The sequence below is a fragment of the Carlito syrichta genome, unplaced genomic scaffold (assembly GCF_000164805.1).
Source record: "Carlito syrichta isolate Samal-C Ts95f unplaced genomic scaffold, Tarsius_syrichta-2.0.1 Scaffold308104, whole genome shotgun sequence".
NCBI lineage: Eukaryota > Metazoa > Chordata > Mammalia > Primates > Tarsiidae > Carlito > Carlito syrichta.
The window spans coordinates 326,135-348,534 of NW_007252200.1; the positions used below are offsets into that span (position 1 = coordinate 326,135).

Sequence of the window (22,400 nt, forward strand, 5' to 3'; positions counted from 1 at the left end):
AATTATTGACTGAATGAATGAGTTCTTCTGTTTCATTATTCCCACATCTTGTTCCTCATGAAGTTCTTACCACTGCTGCCAGGGATATGGTCATAGGCCCGGCTGGTTATCCTGGCATAATGTAGAGTCATCAGGCAGTGTAGCTTAACGAAAAGGGTGTTGGTGTTGGGAAGTCTGGATTCAAATTCAAGTTCTGCCATACTAGCCCCTCTGAGTCTCTCTTTTCCCATGTGTAAAATGAGAACTAGTGCATATATCTGAAGGATTAATGTAGGTAATCCGGGAAGAGTGTCAGGCACAGTGCCTGGAACACAGCAGACGTTTAATAAATGCTGGCAAAGTGCTGTGATTACAGGCATTAGCCACCACATCCAACTCCTAATTTATTTTTTAAAACACACACACACACAGCAAAATAAATAAGACAGATCCAAAAAGTTTGGAAAAATAGCTATAGAATAAAAATTTAAGGGAAAAGGTAGCTAAAGGATAGATATTGACTTTTTTTTACAACTTTTTATTAAGGTATAATTTACATGCAACCGACTGCACATATTTAAAGTATATAATTTGATAAGTTTTCACAAATGTATACATGCATGCAACTGTCAATTAAGATACTGATTATTTCCATCACTCTCAAAAGTTTCCTTTTGTCCCTTTGCAATACACATACACAGTCTTCAGGTCACCATTGATCTACTTTCTCTTCTAGTAGATTAAGTCTTTTCAAATTTCATGTAACTTAAATCACACAGTATGTGCTCTTTTGTGTCTGTCTTCTTTCACTCAGCAAAATGATTTAAGATTTATCCATTCTGTTGCATGTACCAGTGAAACATTTTTAATAAAATTATATTAATTACCCAGTTATCTAAGTGGTCTATAATTGTGTGGATGTATCACATGTTTTAAAGCCATTCACCTGTTTATGGACATTTGGGTTTTTTCCAAATTACAACTCAAGTTTGGCGATTACAAAGAAAGCTGCCATGAACGGCCCTGTACAAGTCTTTGTGTGGACGTGTTGTCTTTTTCTTGGGTAAATATCCAGGAATGAAATGGCTGTGTTGAATAAAAGGTGTATTTTTGATTATTTAAGAAACCATCAAACTGTTTTCCAAGGTGGTTGTACCAGTTTACATTTTCAACAGCATTAGCTGGTGGAAATATTACTCATTCTCAAAAGATGTCTTAGATTTCAAAAGTAAATAAATGATTGAAACATGCAGTGTGATGATGGCAGTAAGTCAGCTTGATTAATAACTTACTCATTGGATGAGTATAAGGATTAAATGAACTATTACATAAAAAGCATTTGCACACAGAGGAAATGTTCAGTATCCATTAGTAGATTTATCATCATTGTTATTTATTTCTTTGGTTATTAACATTGGTACATTAGTAATGAATTCTGACACAAAAAATAAAGATAAGCAGGCTAGACTTAGAAAATGGAAGTCATATATTATTTTAAAAATATTCGCATTCAAAAATATACCAATAAACAAAATTAAAATTTATATTTTTCCTTTCCAATAGAAGAAGCAATGATTACCTGGCATAGTAGTAAAAGCTAAATTTGTCATTACTGTAGTTATTATCTTTATGTATCATTTTTGTCCAAGTGTTATCTCTCAGTGAGTGATTTATTATATACTGTTTGATTATGAGTATGATGGTATGAAAAACATATGATCAATTCAGAGTTGGTTGTAACATTTTTAAAAAGGGGATATGTTTATTGACTTGTTCTTTTTTTTTTTTTTGAGTTGGAGTCTCACTCTGTCGCCTAGGCTGGAGGACAGTGAGTGGCACGCTCACGGCCACTCCAGCGTCAACCTGCGGGGCCCCAGCGATCCTTCCGCCTCAGCTTTCCAAGTAGCCAGAATTGCAGGTGAACAGTCCTTTGAGAATGGATTTGAAAAGATGATCTAATGGACAAAAGAGAGAAATCCTTGGGAATTCCCAGTTAACAATGAGGCAGGCAAGGGCTAATTTCAGAGATTTATAAAATTCATTGATGGATATGAGTTCTACCAGCTGTTTTGTTCTAGATCCTAGATATTTACATAAATTTCAGAACACTCTGTCGATATATTTGTGGTGTCCTAAAAGTAATCTGGCAGTGTCTTTTTTAAAAAAGATTGTTTGGGCCAGGAGCAATGGCTCAGTCTTTAATCCCAGCACTTAGGAAGGCTGAGGTCTGAGGATTGCCTGAGCCCGGGGGTTTGAGACCAGACTGGGCAACTTGGTGAGACCTTGTCTATACAATAAATCACAAAAACTAGCCAGGCATGGTGGTGTGTGTCTGTAGTTCCAGCTACTTGGAAGGCTGAGGCAGAAGGATCACCTGAGCCCTGCAGTACAAGGCTGCAGTGGCAGTGAGCGTGCCATGGCGCTCCAACCTGGGCAGCAAAGAGTGAGACTCCAACTCAAAGAAAAAAAAGATTGTTTGAATTTCTCTTAGTTCTAGATATCTGATAAGGAAAATGAAGACATAAAACTACATGACAAAGACACATCACGAATTTCTGTAATATAAAAGGATTGAAAACTGCAAATGCTAGCAGTTTTTTAATGCCAAGAAGGATATTACTTGGTGAATCTTTTAATACATTAAATACTGAATATGGGATTTTACCTCAGCTCTGGAAAATATTTTAACTCTTAATATGTCCTTTAGTCATAAAACCATTGCATTAATGAGGTGTAAGCTTACCTACAAAAGCTACTTAAAGCAAAAACATTAGGAGGCTCCAGAGATTTTTGCCTGCATAACATGGAAGCTTTGAACTGGTAATAGAATATTGTATACTTTCCTGGGTATTTTCTAGAGATGTTTTTGCCTTTTCCTTAATCAAAAGGAAAACAGTATTTCTATGCTTGTTTTTTATGATACCATGTTATCACCAGTTAAACACTGTCATTGAATTTATAGATGCATTTTTCAACTCTAGAAGAGTTTTATTTATCATTATGGCAAGATCGGCTACAAGTTGGAAACACCTAAGGAAGTTGTGGTGAAATGTAATTAATTTTTTTTTTGTGTGTGTGTGTGGAGTCACAGTCTCCCTATATTGCCCAGACTGGCCTTGAACTCCTGGCCTCATGTATTCCTCCTGCCTGGGCCTCCAGTAACCAGCTTCTATTTGGACTGGCCAGCATTCATGCAATCAGTCCCCCAAAGTTGTGCCTTCTGGTTACTGTGCTAGAGAGGGAACCTGTGAGCCCTTTCGGGGTCAGTCATTAACCTGCTAATTGATGGGTCAGTGGGGCACCTGGCTAAGACACTGGGCGGCAGGGTTAGGAGGGGTCTAAGGGCATAATTTGCCATATGGTAAGAAGAATTTTAGTATTTAACAAGCTGGGAGGCCACAAGAGTACTGGCTGAATATGAGCCCATGGCAGATTGTGCATAAGAAAGTGGTGCAGTTTCTCCAGTTTTCTGCTAAATCTTTTCTGGGATAGATCGAGTCCCTGAGAGACAGTGAGAAGAGAATGCCTAGTATTAGGTAAGTAGTGCCTCCCTCACTCCTGCCATTCACTTCCAGTTGGAACTCACTTCCAGTTTGCACCCTCAGCCTTTCTTCCCTGGGTACAGGGAATAGAGTGCAGCCTCTCACTTGTATGTGTTGAATTCATAGTAGGTGTGTTTCTACATCTGCCAGTTTTAGGGACAAGTCTGAAAATGTGTGCAGAGGAGATGGAAGCAAAGGGGCTTGGTTGAGGTTCTGGCCAGACAGTTTACTGATAGAGCTTAGATCTGGAGACCAGTTAGGACAGGATATTCTGCGCAGCAAAGTCAGGAGTGGGAAAATGCAGAATGAATATTCAAGCCAATGTCTTTAGAGAACTTGGGAAACTAATTTCATTCACTGGTTTCAAGGATTAGGAGTTTGGTAGTCCTAAAAGGGAACGAAGGGGGAAGGTCCAAAACCATTATAGCAAATAATACAAAGAAATCTCTGGGGTCTTTTTCAGCCACTTGAAGCTTGGGCATTTTGGGTCTGTTTAAAGGTACAGGCTTCAAGCAGACATTGACAAATGTAGAAGTGGTAGTGACAGTCTTTATGTGGTTAAAATTTATGTAGAAAATTAATAGAAATTATATAGAAAGTGAGACAAATACTGCACCTGGAACCCTGAGGCATGTCCTTAGGAGACAAATTTGAAAGTATCATTGGTTGTTATCCTAATGCTAGTATTGAAAAGGAAAGAGAATGTTCTGAAGACTTCAGGCAGTAAAAATGGAGCAGGGTGAGTCTGAGTACATTAGGGAGCAAATTGGCTAATTGGAGGTGAGAAAGGTTAAGCACATTGCTTTTCACATATAACAAAACAGCAACAAAGATAGTGAACAGAATACTGCAGTCATAATCAAGAAATCAGAATCATTGTTCTCACAATGCCACAGTTTTGTGACCTTTTGCAAGTTGCTGTCCTGGTTCATGACTCATATGCATAAAAAGATAATAGCTTTTTTGTTTTCTTCTGTGAATGCTGTGACTGTTAATGAGATGTTTTTTATGGATATTCTGGATTCAGCAAAAAATACTAAACATATTGTTGGTTTCTGTTAGGCAAATTTAACATACTAAAAAATGAGATGTTAGGGCTAAAAGGGACTTGTAGGACATCTTGTTCTATTCTCATATTTTAAAGATGAGGAAAGTGAGATCCAGAGAGGTGAAATAACTCACCACCTACAGCCAGTGGAAGGGCTAGGACTAGCACCCCAGGCTCCTGCCTTTCAGCCATTTCTTTCTTATGCCACAAATCTTCCCATGAAGCTTTATGCTGAATAACATTAGCATCTCATGCCTAGTAATCCATCAGTAAGCCTGAATCCTTGTCAGTTGCCATATTGGCTATCCAGAGAAAGTCCTGGGTAAATTTCCTTCTTAATTTATAAAGTAAATTAAGGGCCAGGCATGGCAGCTCATGCCTGTAATCCCAGCACTTTGTTAGACCAAGGTGGAAGAATTGCTTGAGCCCAGGAGTTCAAGACCAGCCTGGGCAACATAGCAAGCCCTTGTCTCTACAAAAAATAAAAAAACTAAGTCAGGTGTGATGGCACGCACCTGTAGTCCCAGCTACTTGCAAGGCTGAGACGGGAGGATTGCCTGAGCCCAGGATGTTGAGGCTGCAGTGAGCTGTGAGCATACCACTGCACTCCAGCCTGGACGACACAGTGATACTCTGACTCAAAAAAAAAAAAAAATGAAACGTGATTGAACATAGACTGTTTTCATCAGAGACTATGCTGTAATTTGGGTATTGAGGGTCCAGGGAAATCGTCCAACTTAGTAATACCCAGCATTCTGAGTTCTTCAGATCGTCATAAAGAATCTAGAATTACCTAATATTTTGTTAAATATTTTGTTGAATAAATGTGATATTGGCTAATGATAAAAGACTAAGGAAATCTGCGATCGTGTACTAATCTAAGACATGATGTACTGTACATAGATAGGATTTTTTTTACTTTTACACAACTGAAAGTCAGCACTTAATTCTTCTAGCTGTGCAATTCAATGATGCATGGATAAATAGAGAAGTGAAAACTGAATCAAAGTCAAGTCTGCAAGCCAGAAAATGGGTATTAACTCTTTAAAAAAGAGAAGTCAGGCCGGGCACAGTGCCTCATGCCTGTAACCCCAACACTTTGGGAGGCAGAGGCAGAAGGATTGCTTGAGCCCAGGAGTTCAAGGCCAGCCTGGGCAATATAGCAAGACCTCATCTCTAAAAAAAAAATCAGAAAACTTAGCCAGGCATGGTGGTGTACACCTGTAGTCCCATTTACTCGGGAGGCTGAGGTGGAAAGATCACCTGAGCCCAGGAGTTTGAAGCTGTGGCAAGCCGTGATTGTGCGACTGCACTCCAGCCTGGGAGACAGTGTAAGAAACACACTCAAAAAAAAAAAAAAAAAAAAAAAAAAAAAGAAGTCAAAGTCTGCAAAGTATGACATTGTCTAACTTTTATGGCCATAGACTTGGACCCACAATAGGTTGAACCTTTTAGAGAGTTTCCCCTTTGGAACTAAGTATTCATGGGAAATATAAAGCCACTGGTGGGTCCAGGATGCAGCCGCTCATCACAACGCCTATAGCCTCTGGCAAGGTGTGTGCTGCCATTTTCACAGGAGGTGAGATGTCATGAATCAAGAAGACAACAACTGCAAGCAGGACAGGAGAAGCTCTACGGGTGTACTCTGAAGCATGACTTAAAACCATGGGACTGAGCGGTGACATGAGGGAGGGAAAAAAAGAGGCAGTTAGTATGCTGAGCAGCTTTTTACAGTGGAAAGTGCTTTGAGCATTTCTTGCGACAAAAATGACACAGTCCCATGTGACGGACAAGTACCCAGTGAGAACACGCATCCCAAGTACACAGGGTGGAAATTATCTATTGTGCTTGCATTGTCATTTTGCACACACACAGATCCAAGTATAAGTTTAACAGTCACCCCTTGGTATCCAAGAGAGAGTGGTTCCAGGACCCCAGTGCATAATAAAATCCACAGATTCTCAAGTCCCCCACATAAGATAAACTTATTTGCATATAACCTATGCATATCCTTCCTTGTCCTTTTTTTTTTTTTTTTTTTTTTTTTTTTAGCCAGGATCTCACACTAACCCAGGCTGCAGTGCAGCAGCACACTCATGGCCCACCACAGCATCCACCTCCTAGACTCAGACAATCCTGTCTCAGCTACCAGAGTAGCTGGAACTACAGGTGTGTGCCACCACGCCTTCTTTTTTTTTTTTTTTTTTTTTGTAGCAACAAGGTCTTGCTATGTTGCCCAGGGTGATCTCGAACTCCTGGGCTCAAGTGATCCTCCCACCTTGGCTTCCCAAAGTGCTGGGATTACAAATGTCTCCCATATGCTTTAAATCAACTCTAGATTACTCCTAGTACCTAATACAATGTAAAGTCTATGTAATAGTTTATATACTATGTTTTTGTATTATTTTGTATATTTTGGTTTTCTCCTGATTGTTTTCCATCCATGATTGTTTGAATTATGCCAAACCTGCGGATACAGAAGGCCAACTGTATTAATAATTCAAGAATGATCTAGGCCAGATACAGGTAGCTCACACTTGTAATCTCAGCACTCTGGGAGGCTGAGGTAGGAGGATCGCTTGAGCCAAGGAGTTGGAGACCAGCTTAGGCAAATAGCGAGACCTCGTCACTACATAAAATGAAGAAATTAGCTGGGCCTGCTCTTGGAGTCCCAGCTACTTAGGAGGAGGAGGCAGAAGGATCACCTGTTCCCAGCAGGAAAGGCTGTGGTGAGCCATAATCATGCAACTGCACTCCAGCCTGGGCAACAGAGTGAGACCTCAACGGTAATTTAAATTAATAAGTAAAGCATGATCTAAAGCATTATTACAGAAAGGGGTGAAGCAAAATTAAAAAGCCCTTTTTTAATTTCTTACTTTCTTCACAATCTACTTCCTAGACAGGATTAATCATTTGGTGTGTATCCTTCAGGCCCCTTTTTTGTCTGTGTGAACAAAAAAATGCAATATTTATATAGAAAGGGATAGATAAATTGATGTTTTGCTTCCGGGATCTCTCTCCTGTTTCATTGGTCTATATGCCTGATCTTGTACCAGTATCAGGCTGATTTGATTATTGTAGCTTTATAGTAGAGTTTGAAGTCTGGAAATGTGATACCTCCCACTTTGTTTCTTTTACTAAGGATTGTTTTGGATATTTGTGGTCTTTTATGTTTCCATATGAGTTTCTATATTGTCATTTCCAGGTCTGAGAATGATGTTGGTAATTGAATACCTATCGCATTAAATCTGTAAATTGCCTTTAGTAGGATGGGCATCTTAACAATGTTAATTCTTCCAATCCATGAGCATGGAATATTTTTCCATTTGTTTATGTCTTCTTGGATTTCTTTGAGCAGTGTTTTGTAGTTTTCACTGTAAAGATCTTTCATTTCTTTGGTAATCATCAAAGAAATGCAGATTAAAACCACACTGAGATACCACCTAACTCGTCAGGGTGGCCATCATCAATAACTCAAAAAACAACAGATGCTGGAAAAGATGTGGGGAAAAGGGAAAACTCCTACACTGTTGGTGGGAATATAAACTAGTACAATCTCTATGGAAAACCATGGCGATTTCTAAAAAATCTGAAAATCGACCTTTTATATGACCCAGCAATCCCCCTTCTGGGAATATACCCGGAGGAACTCAATCTATAATAAAGATACCTGCACGCACGTATTTATTGCAGCATTATTCACAGTAGCAAAAACATGGACCCGTCCGTGCTGCCCGTCAAAAGTAGACTGGATAAAGAAAATGGGGTACATTCACACGATGGAATGTTATGCAGCCATAAAGAAAAACAAAATTATGAACTTTGCAGCAACCTGGATGGAATTAGAGTCTATAATAATCAGTGATTTATCACAGAAACAAAGACCTGAGTACCACATGTACTCATTCATAAGTGGACCCTGAACATTTATCATAATACTATAAGAAAGGGATTGGCAGTAGTGGGACATTGCCAAGGGAGGGGGGCACATAACATCAATAAGGGTACCCACACTTTACCTGTATGATCACCATGTATGTACCTAACCCACATTTGTACCCCACAATTTAAAAATAAAATAAAATTTTTTAAAGAGATAGATATACATCCAGCTATACATTGAGGATCTATGGAGTTCCAGATCTGGTGCTAGATGCTCTTTCATGTCAAACACAAATACAGGAACAACTCAGCAGTCACTTCCTTACAGACTGTTTGGAGCATAACTAAAATGTCTAACCTAAGAAAGAGGTCTCGGCCGGGCAAGGTGGCTCAAGCCTATAATCCTAGCTCTTTGGGAGGCCAAGGCGAGAGGATTGCCTGAGCCTAGGGGTTGAAGACCAGCCCAGCCAATTTGGTGAGACCTCGTCTCTATAATAAAAAAAAGAAAAAAAATTAACTGGGCATGGTAGCATGCCTGTGGTTCCAGCTACTTGGAAGGCTGAGGCAGAAGGGTTGCCTGAGCCCAGCAGGTCGACACTGGGGTGGCCATGAGTGTGCCACTGCACTCCAGTCTGGGTGACAGAATGAGATCCAACTCAAAAAAAAAAAAAAGTCTCTGATTTACCAAAGTAGATGTCATGTGCTCTGCACACCCAAATCCTTATTCAGAACCCTTCAAAATCCTCTCTCTCTGAGGCAACTTGCATTTTTATGAGGTTAGTTCAATGGTGCCCCAAGTATTTTAGCAGTATCATGCAGTGTTAGTGAAAGTTGGGGCAGTTTCAGAGAAAAGAATAAGAAATTAGATCTGACAGCCTGAAAACATTTGAGACTCACAAAAAACACTATAAAATGCAAGTAGAAAAACTCAAAAAACTCAACTACAAGGAGCTGTTTGAAATAAAGTTAGAAGTAGCTCCTATACATTTGAAGTCACTGAAGGTATGATTCTTTATCACTTAGTACAGTAGTGGTAGCTTGTTTGCAGTGACAATACATGGGAGGCAGAAATACACATTATTATTAAAAGCCCCCGGGAGTGTTAGTTATTTTTCTTTTTTTTTTTTTCATTTGACATTGCAATGAATGCAGTATTAGCTACTTTTCAGTGAGTGGAATTATTGTCTATCAAATGACTTAGTTATATATAATATTTTAATATTAGAAAGTAAGGGCTACAGGCCAGGCATGGTGGCTCACATCTGTAATCCCAACACTTTGGGTGGCAGAGGTAAGAGGATTGCCTGAGCCCAGCGGTTCGAGATCAACCTGGGCAACTTGGTGAGACCTTGTCTCTACAATAAATTAAAAAATTAGCTGGATGTGGTGGCACATGCCTGTGGTTCCAGCTACTTAAACAGCTGAGGTGGAAGGATCCCCTGAGCCTAGCAGGTCGAGGCTGCAGTGGCCATGAGTGGGTCACTGCACTCCAACCTGGGTGACAGAGTGAGACTCCAACTTGGAAAAGAAAAGAAAAGAAAAGGAAGGCTACATAACACACACATTTTTTGTTTTTTGCCATCACTTTCTATTTGCATAGATGATGAGCTTAAAAATAAATCCCCTATTTAAATGTACAAAATTTTAAATTTATGCTTTTGAGGCATCCAGTTTTGGAAATGTTTTATTCTTTGAGGGCATGATACTTCTTATTCTCATGTTCGAAAGGATTTAGAAATATAGTTGCTAAATTTATTTTAAAACAGCAGCTGTGACAGTTTTAAATGTGTCAAACATGCTGAGAACTTGAAATGTAGTAAATCAGGCTATTTTAATAGTGCCTGCAACTCATGGGACTTACCAAGAAGTAAGTTTGCCATGTGAAAGGATATGAATATCCTTTTAAAGTATGGGATATGTGAAATTTCATATTAATTATATTAACTTCTGATAAGAAAACATGCTAGGCTAGGCCTGAAGATATTTCCTATGTAGGAAAAATTGTTTTTAGAAAATTTGCCTTGATATTCTGGGATATTGAAAACAGCATCGTTTGAAAGTGCTAAACTCAAAAGTAGTAGGGGTGATATAAATGAGATGATGTAAGACATCTTGTATCTTATTTCAGGCTTAAGGCAAGTAAAGGTAAACATTTTTGAACATTTTTTCTTTTCCTATAGTTTTCAGAAAGTCATTGAGTACTTAATTTGTTGCTCTTCAAGTTGTCAGAGCTATGTCTTTTGGGAGGAGATGTGAAAAAAATTTTCTTACAAAGTAACGTACCTTTTTTCTGTGTATGCAAATTCCATAACAAATGAACGGTTTGATTAGGAAAAACTTCTGGTGAGTAAATAACACTTTTTGTAGTTGTTTTGTTATTGTTGTAAACTTCAGATTTTGTTTTGCTTTGTATATTTTTCCCTATTGAGCATTGGCTTAACTACTATGTATTCTGAAGTTTCTTTAGTATGACTGGTCCATGAAAAGGCACTGTTAATAATTTCAAATCACTCGGACTTACTCTACATCTACACATATGGTTTCTCCATTTCTAATTTGGTCTCTGCTTAGCACAACAGGAGCAGGGTGAGTCAGATAATGATAGAATGTTGGAATCTGTGATTCCTTGTAATTCATCATCATGTAATTTATTATGATGAAGGCGATAGCGGTATTACATAGTTTTTAGAAATCCAAAATTAAGGCCGGGCACAGTGGCTCACGCCTGTCATTCCAGCACTTTGGGAGACCGAGGCAAGAGGATTACCTGAGCTCATGGGTTCGAGACCAGCCCAGGCAACCTGGCAAGACCTCATCTCTACAATAAACCAAAAAAATTACCTGGGCATGGTGGCACAAGCCTGTGGTTCCAGCTACTTGGAAGGCTGAAGCCGAAGGATTGCCTGAACCCAGCAGGTCAAGGCTGTGGTGGCTGTGATTGTGCCACTGCACTCCAACCTAGGCAACAGAGTAAGACTCTGACTAAAAAAAAAAAGAAAGAAAAAGAAAAAGAAAGAAAGAAATGCAAACTCTAAAGGTAAGACCTGGGAAAATTACTTCAATCTTAGTCTTCTCTGTGTGTAAAGTGGGATTGTTAATAATAACTATCTCATAGGATTGTTGTGATGGTTAATGAGATATATGAAACCTGTATGGTCAGCATAATGAAGAACATTGTTTTGACTGATAATTGGGTAAGAAGAATCATTTGAGACCTTCAATAGCAAAAAAGCATCACTTTGTCTCTTTTCCCTAAGTAATCCCAGAACTAGAAATTTTTCTCTGCCCAAGTTCTATTTCACGTTTTCAGGTTCTGAACCACTGTCTTGAGAGTATAAGCTTCTCTTCAACCATGGAGGCATTAGTAGGTCTGAGTTGAGGCTACTGGAAAAATTATTTTCCTGTTTTAAGCAGGGTGAAAATGAGAACTTACTCTAATTACAAAGCTAAGCATTGCATTTTCACACATTGCTGTAAGTCACCAATTAAACACAGATAAAAGCAACCACTTCCAAATGGTAGTATTCTTTGACTACCATTTACCTGGTAGTAAAGTTACCAGTCATTCAACAGCACCTTCTGTGGAACAGGTGCTGTCTCAGATCCTGAGGGGCAGCTGGGAACAAAACAGACAAAACTTCTCAAGTGGAAGGAACAAGTAAATCATAACACGATATGTTGGAAAGTGATATGTGTTAGGGAGAAAAATAAAGCAGGAGAGGGAGGGAGAGGAGTTCTTGGCCCAGGGTGAGAGCCTGTGTGCTGTGTGGAGGGGGAGGAGTTGGGGAAGTTAGTGACTGCAGTTCTAAGCAAGGGGGTCAAGGTGGGCCTTACCTGACAGAACAACATTTGAGCACTTCCGCTGTCCTAATCTTGGTTTAAACAGTCATTCAGGGAATTCTTGGACAACATAAAATCAAAGCCTAACTTTTGTAGGTTTATCTGTGACCATATAACAATATAAATTATATTTAGCTGTACATTTTTCTAATGAGCCGTTGGTATCTGTGAAGAAATATTGTCAATGTATGATGTCATTTCTCAGCAGTGAAAAACAGAGGGATTGACGAATTGACCAAATCTTGATGATTGAACTAGATTTGTAATATAAAAGAGGAAACCTTTGGATAGAATTGGAGTTATTGTGTTAGAATATTGAACTAAATTACCTTGTTAATGGTGGTTTATATGCATGCAGTAGAGTGATCTTGTCAAGGGGAAATGAAAAGGATTTTTGTGTATTTGAAATAATGACATTGAAGGTAGTAAGAATTTATTGGAGAAGGTGTTAAAAGATTTGAAAATTAACTAGATCCCTTATAGAATTTAACTTTCAGGAAATGGGTTTTTTATCTAATATATTTTTTAAATGTGTGCTGCTTTATCTCTTTATACATTTTTTAAAATCTGAATAAGCATAGGCATAACAAAGTTAATATATCTAAGAATAAATTAGATGTTAACTTTGAGGACTTTACAGTAGCTGTTGTCCTTACTGGCAATAATAAACTTTAAAGCAATATTATCTCAAAATAAAATCTTGAGAGCTCACATGACAGAAACAGAAAACTTCAATATAGTTATTCCTGGGTATAACTGATGAGAATGTTGTGAAGTCACTGAATCATAAAGTCGCCAAATAAACCTTTTTTAGAATGAGAGAGTTAGCAATAATTGTTGTCTTATTGACCTAACTGGATTTGCACACAGTATTTTTTTACAACATTAGTTTATGTTTACTAATTAAAATTTATGTTCAATAAGTCCGTAGGTGGATTTACTATTCCAGAGTGGAGCTTAATTTTGAGATATACATTGACTTGTATTTTTTCTTTGCTTTGTCTAGTTTATTTACTAAAGAAAATCTTAGGTGCACATTTATTTATTTATATCTATTACAAAAGTAGTACATGTTCAATATAGAAAATTTTTACATAATCACAAAGAAAATCACAGGTAATCACAAAGAAATAGATTCCTATAATTTTGCATTTTGCATATGCGTGTATTTAAACATATATGTACATATGTTTAAATATGTAAATATACAAGCCTTTGCATATAAAACCTTTGCATATAAAACCTTTGTATATGCACACTTTGCATATGCACACGTTTATTTGAATTGTGAGATTATAATTTGTTATTTAAATTTATAATTTTAATAGCTACATTCATATAGCCTAATGGTTCAGTACATAAACTTTGGAGTCGTACTCATTTCGGCAGCACATATACTAAAATTGGAATGATACAAAGAAGATTAGCATGGCCCCTGCACAAGGATGACACGCGAATTCCCGAAGCATTCCATATTTTTAAGCAGACCCTGAACATTCACCATAATACTATAAGAAGGGGATTGACAGTAACAGGATACTGGGGGGAGGGAGGACACATAACATCAAAAAGGGTACGTGATCTCAAACCAAACAAAGTGGGGACCAAAGGGAGGACCAAACCTTACCTGTACAATGTCCACTTGTATACCTAATCCAGAATTGTACCACACATCTTTAAAATAAAATATTTTTTAAAAAAACAAAACATTGGCGTCAGAGACTTTCATTTGTCTGCCTCCACACATTTATTAATTATGTACACTGGGCAAGTTTCTGACGCTCAGTTTCTTTATCTGTTTAGATGGGGATGGTGATACTTTCTTCATAGATTATTGTAGGCTTCAATCAGACTTCAGGTTGGATGTGGTGGTTTAAGCCTATAATCCCAGCACTCTGGGAGACCAAGGCAGGAGGATTGCTTGAGCCCAGTAGTTCAAGACAGCCTGGGCAACATAGTGAGACCTTGCCCATACAAAAAAATTAAAAAATTAGCCAGGTGTGATTGTATGTGCCTGTAGTCTCAACTACTTTGGGAGGCTGAGGTGGAAGGATTGCCTGAGTTCAGGAGGTCGAAGCTGTAGTGAGCCATGATCATGCCTCTGCACTCCAGCCTGAGTGATGGACTGAGACCTCTAACTCAAATAAGTACAAACAAATCAGATATATAATAAATGTCTGCCCCTGGCAAGGAAATATGAGCCATAACTGCTGTTTTATATGTTAGGTTTTTTTACTTCAGTATATGTGAGCATTTTTATAAGCTCTAATTTTATTTTTCCTAAATCATGATGCTTGCCATATTAACTCAAATTTATTTGAATATTTTATCTTTTACTTTTAAATTTATAATTATAGTGATTTTCATAAACTTTAGTTATAACTAATAACTATAGATTGCACATAAAGAAGGTTTATGTTCAAACACATCTTTGTCACTGCAAAAGGGGTTCATAATTCAGACATTTTCATGAGTTCCAATTTCTTCACCCATACTTATTATTGTCCATCTTTTTTATTATAATCTTTCTAGTGGGTGTGAAGTGGTATCTCATTGTGATTTTGATTTGTATTTCCTTGTTAGCTAATGATGCTGAACACCTTTGTATGTGCTTATTGGCCATTTGTGTATCTTTGGAGAAAGTTCTATTCTAATTATTTGCCCATTTTTTAATTGAGTTGCCTTTTTATTACGGCATCGTAAGAGTTGTTTATTCTGAAGCCAGGGACAGTGGCTCATGCCTATAATCCCAGCACTTCGGGAGGCTGAGGTGAGAAGATTGCCTGGGCCCATGGGTTCAAGACCAGCCTGGACAACTTGGTGAGACATCATCTCTGCAATAAGTCAAAAAATTAGCTGGGTATGATGGCCCATGCCTGTAGTTCCAGCTACTTGGAAGGCTAATGTGGAAGGCTCGCCTGAGCCCAGCAGGTAGACACTGGGGTGGCCGTGAGCGTGCCACTGCACTCCAACCTAGGCGACAGAGTGAGACTCTGACTCAAAAAAAACAAAACAGAGTTATTTATTCTGAATATATTTGAAAATATCTTCTCTTGTGGGTTGTCTTTTCACTTTCTCAGTATCCTTTGAAGATAAAAATTTTTAATTTTTATTAAGTCAAATTTATCAGTTTATCGTTGTTTTTTTTATTGCTTGTGCTTTTGGTATTATCTAAAAAACATTACCAAATTCAAGGTCATGAAGATTTATATCTGTGTTTTCTTTTTTTTTTTTTTTTTTGAGTTGGAGTCTCACTCGGTCACCCAGACTGGAGTGCAGTAGTACGCTCCCGGCCACCGCAGTCTCAACTTGCTGGGCTCAGGCAATCCAGTCACCTCAGCCTTCCAAGTAGCCAGAACCACAGGTGCACATTACCACACCCAGCTAATTTTTTGATTTATTGTAGAGATGAGGTCTCGCCAAATTGCCCAGGCAGGTCTCGAACCTGTGGGCTCAGGCAATCCACTCACCTCAGCCTCCCAAAGTGCAGGATTACATGTTGAGCCACCGAGCCCGGCTTATATCTGTGTTTTCTAATAAGAGTTTTATGGTATTTGCTTTTATATTTATATTGTTAATCCACTTTGTATTATATTTTATATGTGATATGGGTTAGGATTCAACTTCATTTGTTTGCATGTGTAGATCCAGTTGTTCATCACCATTTGTTGAAAAGGCTGTTCTTTCCTCATTGAATTACTTTTCAAAAATAAATTCTCCACAAATATAAGGGTTTATTTTGGACCCTCGTTATATTCCATTCATCTGTATGTCTGTCCTTATGCCAGTACCACACTGTATTGACTACTATGGCCTTATAGTAGGTTTTCAAATCAGGAAATGTGAGTCCTCCAGTTTTGTTCTTTTTTTTTTTTTCTTTTGTTTTTTTGAGCCAAGGTGTCACTCTGTTGTCCAGGCTGGAGTACATTGGCATGATCACAGCCTCAACTCCTGGGTTCAAGGGATCCTTTGGTCTCAGCCTTCCAAGTAGCTGAGACTACAGAAGCATACCACCACTCTTGGCTAATTTTTAAAAAAATTTTTATAGAGATGAGGTCTTACTGTGTTGCCTAGGATGGTCTCAGAACTCCTGGGCTCAAGCAATCCTCCTTCCTCGGCTACCCAAAGTGCTGAGATTATATGCCTGAGCCACCATGTCCACTTTTATCCTTTTTAAAGATTGCTGTGGCTATTCTGGGTTCCTTGAATTTTCATATGAATTTTAGAATCCACTTGCCAATTTCTGCAAACAAGAAAGCTAGGATTTTTATAAGAAATTCATGGAATCTAAATCAATTTGAGGAGTAACAATAGTACTTCTTAACTATTATCTTTTAATCCATGAACATGGGATACCTTTCCCATGTTATTTATTTCTATTTATTCAGGTTTCTTTTATTTCAACAATGCTTTCTAGTCATCAGAGAACAAGTCTTGTACTTCTTGTAATAAATTTTTCCTAAGTATTTTATTCTTTAGTTGTTTTTTTTAAGTTGGAGTCTCACTCTGTCACCCAGGCTGGAGTGCAGTGGCATGCTCACAGCCACTGCAGCCTCGACCTGCTTGGCTCAGGCGATCTTTCCACCTTAGCCTTCCAAGTAGTTGGGACTACAGGCATGTGCCACCATGCTCGGCTCATAGTTTTTTGATTTATTGTAGAGATGAGGTCTAACCAAGTTGCCCAGACTGGTCTCAAACCCATGAGCTCAGGTAATCCTCTCACCTCAGCCTCCCAAATTGCGGGGATTATAGGTGTGAGCCACTGTGTCTGGCCTGTAAGTGGAATTTTTAATTTTTAGATACTTGATTGCTAATGTATCGAAATACAATTGATTTTTGTATATTAATCTCATATCTTGAAACTTTGCTAAAATAGTTTGTTAGTTTTAATAATTTTTTAGTACATTCCTAAGAATTTTTTATATATAAGGTCATGTTACCTGCAAACAGAGATATTTTACTTCTTTTTTTCCATTCTGGATTTTAAAATATTTTTCTTGTCTAATTGCTTTGGCTGGAACCCCCAATATAATGTTGAAAGGAATGGTGAGAGCAGATATTCTTGTCTTTTTTACTGATCTTCAGGGGGAAACATCTATTCTTTCTCCATTGAGTATGACGAATGTGGGGGTTTTGTACATATCCAATATCAGATTAAGAATCTTTTCTTCTTGTTCCTAGTTTCTGTTTCTGGTTTTCTTTCTGTTTCTTGTTTATTAAGTGTTTATGTAATGAAAGAATGTTAGATTTTGTTATTACTTTTTCTATATCAATTGAGGTGATCGTGTGGTTTTTGTCCTTTATTCTACTAATATGATGTATTATATTGAGTTTTGGATGTTAAACTAACCTTGCATTCCTGTGATAAACCCTGCTTATTCATAGAGTATAATGCTTTTTTTAATGTTGCTGGATTCAGTCTGCTAGGTTTTTGGTTTTTGTTTGTTTTTGTGGTCCTGGCATCCATAGTCCTAAGAAATAGTGATTTTTTTTTTAATGATGGCTTTCTTTTGAAATCAAAGGGATACTGGCCTCATAGTATCAATTGGAAAGTATTCTTTCCTTTTCTATTTTTAGAAAAGTCTGTGAAGAATTGGTATTAATTCTTTAAATATTTGATAAAATTCACCATTGACGTCATCTGGGCCTGGGCGTTTCCTTATGGATTCTGAACATCTTTTAAATTCTAGTCTGCTTTTTTCCCCCAACTGTTGTTAATTTACTTCAGGAACTCCTTTTATTCCTTTTTGTGTAGGTAAAAGAAGGACTTTTAATCTATTTGGCAAGAATAATAATGTTATACCACCTTCAAAAACAAACAAAACAAAAACAAGAAGGAACAAAGGAAGGCAGAAATTAAGAAAAGAAAGTAAACTACACATTTTTAGTGCAATGTTTTTCTGATTACCCTGTGACTATAATAATCTTATTTTGTAGCACTAAATCAATATGTCAGTTTGCTTTAACATAAAAAAGTTTCGCAGTCATTTAGAAAACAAACATTTTATAAGTTGAAAATTTTTGGATTTTTAAGTATTCTTTATTATTGTAGAGAATTATATATTCAGTTTCTCATGTTTTTAATTTTATAGTTAAAGGCTATACATATTGTGGCAATAATTTAGTTATGAGACTATTCAAGTAAAAATGACCCAACATAATCCAACAGTATTTATATACTTATGAATAAAGTAATTTTATATCTTCTAGCTATTTTTAAAAAAAGAATTACTACCTTAGATCATAATACTTTTAACAAATAAAATGACTATTAAGGCTGAAAAACCTTTAGTTATATCTTTTCAAGTAAAATGCAGCTTATAGCACTTTAGACTGGTTTTTCTTCAAACTAAGATTATACAACTCCTAAAAGTGAACCTGGTAGTATCATTCCCATCTTTTAAATGTATGGTGGAAGATATTAGCCAGAAAAACTGTGTGATAAAATTACTTGATGATTATTATTACTTTAGAAATTAATTATTTTTTTTAGTAGGATCTCACACTCTTGCTCAGACTGGAGTACAGTGGCATGATCATGACTCACTACAACCTTGACCTCCTGGGCTCAGACGATCCTCCCACCTCAGCCTTCCAAGTTGGGACTACAAGTGTGTGCCACCACACCTGGCTTATTTTTAAAATTTTTTTGTAGAGATGAGGTCTTGCTAGTTGCCCAGGCTGGTCTTGAGCTCCTGGGCTCAGGCAATCCTCCTACCTCAGCTTCCCAAAGTACTACGATTATAGGCATGAAACACTGCACCTGGCTAGAAATTAACTTTTTAAAGTAATCATGTAATGCTAGTATCTACTCCTGCTCCACCCTCATACCATAAATATAAATAAAAGCCGCTGATGTTTTCCTGGTTTTCATCATGTTGTCAGTCTAGATGCCAAAATATATCTGAAATTTAGTGATAGGAAACCTACAAAAATCAACTGTATTTTTGCATATTAATTACTCTTGCTGAATAGTTATCAGCAAGAAATATCCTGATTCCAAGTAGCTGGAACCTTGGTAGTTTTAATGAAGAGATTTGTAATAAGAATATAGAGGTTAAAATCGGTTGAAGAAAAATATGCTTCTCATGAAAGGCCACCTGCCTCAAAAAAAATTTTTTTTAATGAGAGGGCACATCTTTGCCCTTATCTGTAGCATGTGAACTTGACTTATCTATAGCGTGTGAACTTGATTTGTTTTTCCAGTTGCCCTGATGGATTTGCTTTTCTCATCTACATTCTCCCACTGGACCTGTTTTCAGATGCACATTTGTGAAAGTACTGGTCGTGAATATAGCCTCTGGACAAGTATAAGAAGTGTTTTCCAACTGAATATTTGTTTTTGCTAATAAACATTAGTGCTAGACTGAAAGAGAGCTAATGAAACTAAGATAATGACTAGTGCTTCAGACATTAATGTTCAGGTTTATCACATTAGTGAAATAATTTTGCAACAATGCACAAAAGTTGAACAGTAATTGAATTTAGAGTATAGTGATGTTATCATAAGAGTCAAGTGTTAGTTTGTAGTACAAACTAGCAGTAGATAGAACCAAATACTCTATCAAAATTTGACACAAAGGATAATATTGTTATATCTAATTTTCTAATCTCTACTTTTCTCTAAGATTCAGAGTTGAGACACACCCAGTCTTTTTCTCTTCCACCTACAGATAGGAAAACTTTGTAAAACATGACTATAAAATTAAGAATCTAATTATAGGTAATAAATTTAATTACTTTACAATCACACTAGGTATGTAAACCCTACTAAAATATAATTCATTGTATAAATTCAGCTAAAATAAATGTACTTTTTGTTATCTAAGCATAGTGGCAATATGATAAAACAATTAAACCCACCACAAATAAAAGTTCACTTATTCAAAAAATGAATATTAGCTATCCTTCATAAATCAGTCATTGAACAGTACTGCTTATGTTTTATGTCTTTTATTGACTTTTTTTTTTGAGTCAGAGTCTCACTCTGTCACTCAGGCTGGAGTGCAGTGGCACGCTTATGGCCACCACTGCTTTGACCTGCTGGGCTCGGGCAATCCTTCCACCTCAGCCTTCCAAGTAGCTGGAACCACAGATGCATGTCACCAGACCCGGCTAATTTTTTGTTGTTGTCTTTTATTGTCAATATGAAGTGTTACCAGTTTATCCAGGCTGGTCTCAAACCCTTGACTCAGGCAACCCTCTTGCCTCCACCTCCCAAAGTTCTGAGATTACAGAATGAACCACTCATGCTGATTTTTTTTTAACTTTTACTTTTATTTCCATAGACACATAATCTTGCTATGTTGCCCAGTGTGGTCTTGAACTTTTGGGCTCATGCAATCTTCCTGCCTCAGCCTCCCAAAGTTCTGAGATCAGAGGTGTGAGCCACCGCACCCAGCTATTGACATTTTACTGCAATATTTGAGATATACAAAAAAGATAAGAGCAAGCCAATGTATTGATCCAAGACCAATGGACAAGACCATTGGCATATAGACCAATGGAATAGAATTGAGATTCCAGAAGCAAAACCTCAATTTCTCAACCAACTCATCTTCAACAAATCCTCCACCACCCACCAATGGGGAGAGAACAATCTATTCAGTAAATGGTGCTGGGAAAACTGGCTGACCACATGGAGAAGATTCAGACAGGAACCCTGTCTATCCCCATTCACAAAAATTAACTCCAAATGGATCAGAGACCTAAATGTAAAACCTCAAACCATAAGAACTTTAGAAAATGTAGAACTCACCCTTATGGAAGTTGGAACTGGCATCCAATTCCTGAGCAAAAACCGAAATGCCTGGGCCATAAGAGATAAGATAGACAAGCGGGACCTCATTAAACTGACAATCTTCTGCAAAGCAAAAGAAACCATCCAGAGAGCAGGGAGACAGCCCACAGACTGGGAAAAAGTTATTTGCCAACTTCATGTCTGACAAAGGCCTAACATATAGGATCTACAAAGAACTCAAACGTGCCGAAAAGAAAAAAAACAAACAACCTCATTACAAAGTGGGCAAAAGACATGAACAGACACTTCTCAAAAGAAGACATACAAGAGGCCAACAGATACATGAAGAAATGTTCAACCTCACTAGTCATCAAGGAAATGCAAATTAAAACTACACTGAAGCCGGGCTCAATGGCTCAGCCTGTAATCCCATGCCTTTGGAAGGCTGAGATGAGCGGATTGCCTGAGCCCGCGGGTTCAAGACCTGCCTGGGCAGGCGAGACCTCATCTCTACAATAAATCAAAAAATTAGCTGGGCGTGGTAGTATATGCCTGTAGTTCCAGCTACTTGGAAGGCTGAGATGGAAGGATCACTGGAGCCCAGCAGGTCAAGGCTGCAGTGGCCGGGAGTGGCCACTGCACTCCAGTCTGGGTGACAGAGTGAGACTCTAATTCAAAAAATAAAAAAAATTAAAAAAAAAAACCACACTGAGATACCACCTAACTCCAGTCAGATTGGTCATTATTAATAACTCAAAAAATAACAGATGCTGGAGAGGATGTGGTGAAAAGGAAACACTTCTACACTGTTGGTGGGAATGTAAACTAGTGCAGCCTCTGTGGAAATTAGTGTGGTGATTCCTAAAAGCCCTAAAAATCGACCTTCCATATGACCCCACAATCCCCCTACTGGGAATATACCCTGAAGAACCCAAATCACTCTATGAAAAAGATACCTGCACACGTATGTTTATCACAGCATTGTTCACAATAATCATGGAACCAACCATGCTGTCCATCAAAAGAGGACTGGATTTAAAAAATGTGGTACTAATACACGATGGAATACTACGCAGCCATAAAAAAGAACAAAATCATGAATTTCGCAGCAACCTGGATGGAGTTAGAGTTTATAATACTGAGTGATCTCTCACAGAAACAAAGATCTGAGTATCACATGTTCTCACTCATAAGTGGACCTTGAACAACTATCATAATACTATAAGAAAAGGATTGCCGGGCTCGGTGGCTCAGCCTATAATCCCAGTGCTTTGGGAGGCCGAGGTGAGTAGATTGCCTGAGTCCGCAGGTTCAAGACCCGCCTGGGCAACTTGGCAAGACCTCATCTCTACAATAAATCAAAAATTAG

At 37.8% G+C, this 22,400-nt stretch overlaps 1 protein-coding gene across 1 annotated transcript in view; it reads left to right on the forward strand.

Moving 5' to 3' along the window:
• Positions 1-22,400, forward strand: part of LOC103267327 (NEDD4 binding protein 2 like 2) — a 64,838-nt gene that overhangs the window by 9,067 nt on the left and 33,371 nt on the right. The window contains 1 exon segment of the mRNA XM_021715989.1: positions 4,206-4,260. Coding sequence (XP_021571664.1) covers positions 4,206-4,260 — 55 coding nt within the window.